Source organism: Nelusetta ayraudi, unplaced genomic scaffold, assembly GCF_046127955.1.
Source record: "Nelusetta ayraudi isolate G7.1 ecotype Tasmania unplaced genomic scaffold, CSIRO-AGI_Nayr_v1 ptg000020l, whole genome shotgun sequence".
Taxonomy (NCBI): Eukaryota; Metazoa; Chordata; class Actinopteri; order Tetraodontiformes; family Monacanthidae; genus Nelusetta; species Nelusetta ayraudi.
The window spans coordinates 1,218,303-1,225,902 of NW_027466070.1; the positions used below are offsets into that span (position 1 = coordinate 1,218,303).

The window sequence follows — 7,600 nt, forward strand, 5'->3', positions numbered from 1 at the left end:
ACTACAAAAATAAAAAAATAAGCACAACGTACAGGTTGTCCAGGCAGTACAGCGGCACCTTGCGACAGGAAAGCAAATTGCAAAGTTATTCGATTTTCTAACGCCCCACTTAATTTCACACCTGTCTCTTAAGCCAGCTGTGGCTTCAGGTTAAAACCACCAGACAAACCCTGAAACACGCAAGGCTACTGTAGAAATATGACGGTACAATAGAGGCATCTCCTTATCAGTGGACCTACTCTGTATAAAAGTAGAATATTTGTTCCCAGTGAATAAAAACACAAGTCATTCATTTTTAGTGGTTTTATAAAAAAAAAAAAAAAAAAAATTATGAAAGACTTTTTTTTTTAAACTCAGTTTCAAGCTGTTAGCTCAGGATGTTACACATTAGGCCTTGAAAGCAATCAGGAAAGGTTAAATAAAACTTGGAAGCCAATGTGCTAAAACATATGCAGTCAGAATTGTTCTCATAATTCCAATGTAAAAGCCCAACCATTGCTGAGTGTGGTGTTAAAAGTCCCATATTATGGAAAAATAAACTTTTGCAGTTTTTCCTAACAATAATTGGTCATGACCCCCAGTAGGAGTCTGTAAACAGAGGGATAAATATACTGTTTTCTGGAAATACAGTTTATTAGGGCTGGGGTGAATTAACCACGTGCGGCTGCACCACTGGAGTGTGTAAAGATCAGGAAATGGGCATAATGTGGGACCTTTAAGAAAGCAGGATACTTAAAACACCGTATCTCTCTTTATTCAGAGAAACAATTTTGGCGTCAGTGCTGACAGAGGGTGCAAACATTACAAACCAGCGGCAGTTGTGCTGCCTGCTGCACACAGTAATGCACTCAAGTGTGAAACGTTTTTACAGTATTGCTATTTTTTCACTTCTCCTTTCGCTCATTGTTTCCAGAACTTTGTTCCTCAAGCCCAGCCCCGTTCCTCGTGTGTCGAGCTCTTCAGCAACAGCGGACGTCCTCTCCCCTCACACCTCAGCCGTATGTCCTGAGTGCCCCGGTGTCCCATCTGATATTTGGTCATGTTACTCCTTCCTTCCTTCCTTTCTTTCTTGAAAAAAGACCCATTCACCGTTTCCTGCACCAGCATCTCTCAACATTGAGAAAACGTAAAACAAAAAGGAGAGAAAATAATTACAGGTGTCTGTAACTGTGAGCAGTTAGTCTCTGTTGAACAGCGGTAGCAGCATCCATCCACAGGATTTCCACGTTGAGCTTCTGTGATGTGCATCGTTTCAGGACATGAGCTGTGGTTTCTGCACAGCGGTCTGGAGAAGCTTCGCAGGCCATTTGTTCACCAACGTCGATGTCCTTCTCATCCTTTCCTAGTCAATCCCGCAGGTCTCAGGTCTTCCTCAGCATTCGCCGCGTTTGCCAGGCGTGGAACTTGTTGTAGGCCGTCTGCAACATCTCCTCCAAATGTCCGGTGAGCTGGTGGGAGGTTAAGAAGGTTCGAACCCAGTGCCACTTGGAAAATGCAAACGCTGCGACGTTGTATTGGAACACTTACATTTGTACTCAAGTACTGACGCTGTATCTTCTCCTTAAAGGGACACAGCTTGGTCATCTGGAATCTCTCGAGGTTCGACTTCATTTTTACCACCTATGTGAAAAGCATAAGGAAATACAATAAACAGTGTAAGGAATACGACAACTGCAGGGAGGCTGTGTGTGTCGCACAAAACCCGACTCAAGACTATTTAGGTATGATGATACTTTACGCTTAAGACTCTGCATCTGCAAAGTCAGAAAACCTTCACTTTAAATGGCACAGTCTCCATTCTAAACGGTGCCACAGCACCCTCTGTTGGTCGAGCTGTTAGAGAGCAATAATGTCATTTCACGGCTATGTGTGTGTTGCAGTTTTGCCACAACAAACTGACTCTCTGAGCGTCCACGGCGGCAGGATCACGATGAAGGTGAGAACGGAAGACAGAATGTCACAGATCACATCAGTACACTGAACACTTCACGTCACCTTCTCTTCCAAAAACGGGGTGTTGACTGGAAAACAGGACCAGAAGTGTCTCAACAACTCTCCGGCAGCGGCGTAAAGATGCTTCAACTCGCCCTGGACATCATTCGGTACCATTTCTGTCAAAAAAAATACCATGAAAGGGGAGAGAGAAGAAATAAATATTAAAGGGATAGACCACCCAAAAAAAATAAATGTTTCAACAGCTACTATCCACTACATAGTGGATTCAGGGTCCGCTGACATTTTTTTGATCCATGGAGCCATTTCAGAAATTCGTACACAGAAATAATTTCATCCACAAGGACAAACGCAGTAGCTGTATACAAACATAGAAAAACAACACAATAAAACATGTCTGTGTGTATGACACCAACAACAACAACATGTTCCTAGTCATAAAATCAGCTGTGGTCTTCAAAACAGACGTGTCTGTGGCGCCTGCTCAGTATCAACACAGCTGCCTGTGTTTATATATTCCTGGTCTTTATTTGCCCACTGGGTGGAAATCAATTAGTCCATGAAACTCCTGGACGTGACACGCGGCGGAGATGATGTGAAAACTGCAGTGGACAATAAACAGGTATCATAATGTTTTCGTAAGGGGAAGAGCAGAACAAAATGGTCTTGATTAACAAAATATTCTCCTCTGCGCTTCGCAGGACTCAGTTGGAGCTCATGTATTATGAAGCAGAGGCGCAGACTTACGATTGATAGCTTGCTGTGTTGCTGGCTGCATGAGGACGCCGCCCGCCGACAGCTCTGCGATGGCAGTGGTTGCAGCTGCGCTGGACAGCACCTGCGAGGGATGCATGCAGTTAATCACCTACAAGGATTCATTTACAAATTCTAGCTTTTATAAACTGGCAAGAGAGTCACCGGTCCACTGATCACACGACGTCACAGCCTCACCTCGCTGAGCTTGGGCTCGTAGCAGAGCATCTCCTGCCGGACGCAGTTGTGGGAGCTGATGATGTCCTGGCTGGTGGTGTAGTGCTGCGACTGGAGTGGCACCGGACCGTGAGCGTACCTGCCGGACGGAACCAGAGGGGGTGAGGAAGGTTGCATCTGGAGGCCGTCGTCCTGGATAGGACCAGGCATGAAACGCTGCTGATGCAATCAGCGCCGACGTGGCAAAGGGTTTATATTTGTCATGACTTGTGCCAGTCTAAGAAATGAAATGGTGTCCTCCTGGTGCAAGCAGTGCATCGTTCCAAGTCACGCAATAGGATAAAAACTATTAAATTAAAATAAAATAAGAGGGCAGCAGCAGCCACCACTCACCTTAGCTGCTTTATTAATATCGCTTAATTACTATTTGCAGCCAGGTGAATTGAAACACTGTATTCAATATTCCACTTCTAGACAAATAAAAAAGTCAACTCTCGTTTCCTATTGCAGCTGGTTGCTTACAACCTTTTTGTCCTCATTATCTGATTGATTTTCAAATTAAAGGAAAAAAAAGTCATTGGAGGCATGAAATCCAAAGTCATTCCCTCAAAACTGCTGCATGGATCAAAGCGACTGCAAGTTCAAAACACGCCAAGCAGAAAATAAATACACACAGAAGTTGTTGAACTGTGGACAACAAACCTGTCGGACTTCTTGAGTTTCAACGCCACCGTCTTTGGCCCATTTCCGTGTTGCAGGTCTTCGTAGTCGATGGCTTCTTGTAATTTAACCTGAGAGAATAAATATTAATAACAGACAGACTGACACGGCCTGTCTCAGAGGAACTCTCTGAATTGCTTTTCTTTTTTTTGAAGCTGTCATACTTTCTTCACGGAAGGCTGGAAGAAGTCAGAATCCCTCGAGTTTCCGTCTGTGCTGCTCGTCTCACTCGCTTGGTCGGTTTGTGTCTCCCTGCGAAAACAGGATTCAAAAAAAATTTTTAATTTATTTTATTTTATTTTATTTTATTGATTTATTTAAAAGGGACAGTACATATTTATGAACATGTAAATGTAAATATGCCAGAATTAGCCAATGGCTACTTTCCACCTGCAGTCCCTGGCAGGTCAGAAGAAATAGCAATATAATGACAACGGAAATGAAAAATACAATAAATAAACACAAAATTAGTGTAAGACTTAAATGAGGCAGAATTCTTTCTCTCATTTAAAACAAACAAACAAAAAAAAAACGTTTTTTTTTTTATTACCCTTTACGCGAGCCTGCTGCCAGCACCATGGCGCTGTGATGGTTGAAGCGCTTCACGATGGCGGCGTTACTGCTCTCCTTCACCGTTTTGTTTGACGACGACGTTGAAGGTAACGGTGTACAAACTCCATAACCCTGCGGCAGAGAAAGGAAATGAGCATGGCGGAGGAAATACAGTTAGAAGGGGAACTGGTTGCTGGGTCCGACTCCTGGCTCAGGCTCTTAGGTCAAAAATACCTCGTCTAGCGTTTTATCATCCAGCGCCAGGATGTCGACCAAAGGATTCTTCACTCCTTGAACAACCATCGACTTTAATCCTGCAAGAAACGGATATATATATATAAAAAAAATACCAAAATAGATAAACAGAAGCTCTCGAATAGCTGTTTCACGCCTGAAAACATTTCTCAGTTTTGACCTTTCTCGTCTTGCTTGGCACATTCAGAGAAGATATCCTGTGTTCCTGTGTTGATGCGGTCTCTGTGGAAATAGTGGGACTGGAAGAAGCGAGTCCAGAACTCCTTCTCCGTCATGTCGTGAGGCACATTTTCATTGTACTTCTGCTTCACTGCACAATAAATGAGAGAAGTACGAGAAATTGAAAAATACATTCCCCTTTTTCCTGTTAAATCAATTGGGATTTCTGCTCAGCTCTGTATTTTTTTTTTCATGTTGTATCTATTTTCTTGTGTTGGCTTGGCATGAATCCACGCAAGTATGTTGATCTACTTGAATTTTGTTGGGGTTTATCATTAATTAATCACATTTTTTGTGAAAGGATGAATCAGTGGGTTTCACATTTTAAACAAATTTTCAATCCCAGTTGTGCCCCGCAAATCACAACAATTAGCCGACCTTGCAGCCCACTAGATGGTGCCAAATGCTCATTATCCGTTTGGGTGAGTCAACAATAAAAGGTGGGACATTAACACGATCACTATGTCAAGAGCAGAGGACATTTAGAATCTGTGTGGTTAAAGATTTACCAGCTGATCTCAAGCAGAGGTTGTCACTCTGTCTCAGCACTGTACTGTACGTTGAGAAATACCTCAGGTCTGTTTCTGGCCTCCTGCCCTGTCTACTAAAAAAAATGACCAACGTAACGTCAGTTGAAGTACTTCACCTGCAGGGTATGTTCTGAAGATAGATTCAATGATATCAGCGGTGAGATTGTATCTCAAACCGTTGCAGCCGTCAGTCTGAGGTCGAATATCTGCCTGTAAGAGAAAGGCAAGTGTGTACGAGAGCATTGTGAGTGCTAAAGCCAGGAATGTATGTACAATTATAAAAGTCCAAACTCTAAGATTCAGCCACATATACGGTTAGAGCCAATATCAAATATACATCTACGGCCTATTTTAAACTGACAAAACACAGCAGATTATTAATAACGACGCACAATAATAAATATAGCAGTGTATTACATGCGCCATTTCTTATAGTCACAACAAAAAATATAATATTACTACTACAAAAACACAATTTGACTGTGACTGACCAGAAAGGCTCCAGATATTCCAACTTCCTGCTTGTTGTTGTTCAGCGCACCATCTTTGTTGTTCAAGTCGCCTAAACGATTGGCCCAGAATTCATCAGCGCTGATCACCTGACTCACTACAAGGTCCTTGTACAGCTGGAAGAGAAGAGGGTCTTCCTGGAGCATCCTGCAAACAAACGTGAGACAGAACAGATGAGAAAACCAGAAACTTGTGCAATGTAGTGCACATGAAAAGGAGCCTAAAATCTTAATGCAATTTCCTCGAAAACTCAAGCGTCAGAGAGCCTCACCTGTTCTTCTCCTCCAATTCCTTGTTGGCCTTCTTCTTAAACTTGGGCAGAAGCTGCTGCAGCAGCTCTTTGGCGGCCTCTCGGTCTCTGAGCGCGCTGCTCTCGTTGGAAAAGTGGAATGTGGTGCTCTCGCCAGTGTGGAGGACCAGCTGGAGCTGGATTTTGGCTTTGCCATCTGGGCTGATCTTTTGACCTGCGCGGGCAAAACAAAGTGCGGCTCAGCGATGGGCCCGTGGACACACCTTTGTATAGGCTTTAGGTGTGTTTGAGGGGACTGGAGCTGCTCACAGCGGATATCTGCGTAGAGGTGGCTGACTGTGAAGCGGTCTTTGCCCTCTGGACCCCAGGCAATGCGCTCCGCCATCAGGTAGAGGGTGCCGTCCTGCTTCCTCTGCCGAACCTTCTTCACCACCAGCAGCACCTCCTCTGATAACGATGCCATGGCTGCAATGACAAAACTGAGAAAAACACACCAAATAGTAAACAATTCCAAAGAGTCAATCACACACGGATGGCATCGGTGCTCTTACTAGAATTATAAAATAAAGCGGGACGTAGTTGAGAAAAGAATTCAGTATAAGGTTTAAGACAAAAAAAACGTTTCCTGGCTGGATAGTTGTAGGATCAGGACAATGATGTTGTCATACTGGCGGCGAAAGACTTGGTTTGGTATTAACAAGCGCGCGCGCGCACACACACACACACACGCACACACACACACACACACACACACACACACACACACACACACACACACACACACACACACACACACACACACACACACACGAGTTCTAAAGACGGCGCCGCCTGGTCCTCCGCAAAAGCTATAACCACTTAAAAAGCCTGCATTCAAAACAGGGACACAACATTTAAACATAAACTGGCCCTATTCACTTGTCGGCTTTATCACACCAACTTGGCTAAACGTTACGTTAGCTAGCGACGAGTCAAATGAGGAAAAGAAAGCCTAACAGATAAGTCGCTGGTAAACTTACTTTCACCTAAAGGTAACTCGATACCTCCGCAAATCCCGCGATTTTTCTTCAACGCATACTCGCCAATTCTCTTCGTCTTTAATGCAGACGCCTTAAAATAGTTGTCTGAAACTGAAATCGGACTTGTAACAGTGGGCGCCGTGTTCAGACTTCAGTGCCGACATCGCTGCCGAGCAGTGTGTTACACTCTAAAGGTTCCGGCTGGGTAATGCACCTAGGATTTAGTTCCTTGTACTGTTTTTTCCCCCCAAAGGGGATGGGAGGGGAATGGAAATGGAATGCTGTCAATACATGAATACAGTCGTAATTTTACGAAAATAGGGTAATAATATTAAGAGGTTAGAAACAAGTCGTTATATTAAAAGAATGAAGTAATAACCTTTCTGGGAAAAAGTAGGTTTTTAAGGAGAAAAACACTGAGTAATGTCAAGATCATCATGGCGTAACGCAGTCGCAAATTGGATGTTCAAGTCCCCCTGAATTTATTATTAAAACTGTAGCAAAATTGCTTCCGTTATCGTTTTTGTTTATTTATCCTTTTGGAAATTATTTTAATGCGCCTATTATTATTATTATTATTATTATTATTATTATTATTATTATTATTATTATTATTATTATTATTATTAGTAGTAGTAGTAGTAGTAGTAGTAGTATCTATT

General features: G+C 43.0%; 1 protein-coding gene across 1 annotated transcript; it reads right to left on the bottom strand.

The window, feature by feature from the left end:
• Positions 1-732: 732 nt before the first annotated feature.
• Positions 733-7,135, bottom strand: gtf2h1 (general transcription factor IIH, polypeptide 1). Its single transcript, XM_076027256.1, has 15 exons — positions 6,939-7,135; positions 6,229-6,398; positions 5,941-6,133; positions 5,651-5,816; positions 5,276-5,369; positions 4,571-4,720; positions 4,390-4,469; positions 4,154-4,287; positions 3,768-3,855; positions 3,586-3,674; positions 2,905-3,022; positions 2,701-2,791; positions 1,996-2,111; positions 1,528-1,620; positions 733-1,448 (listed from the first exon to the last, which is right to left on the bottom strand). Exons 2-15 carry the CDS (start codon positions 6,380-6,382, stop codon positions 1,362-1,364), a joined length of 1,653 nt encoding a protein of 550 aa, XP_075883371.1. The 5' UTR covers positions 6,383-6,398; positions 6,939-7,135; the 3' UTR covers positions 733-1,361.
• Positions 7,136-7,600: the final 465 nt, after the last annotated feature.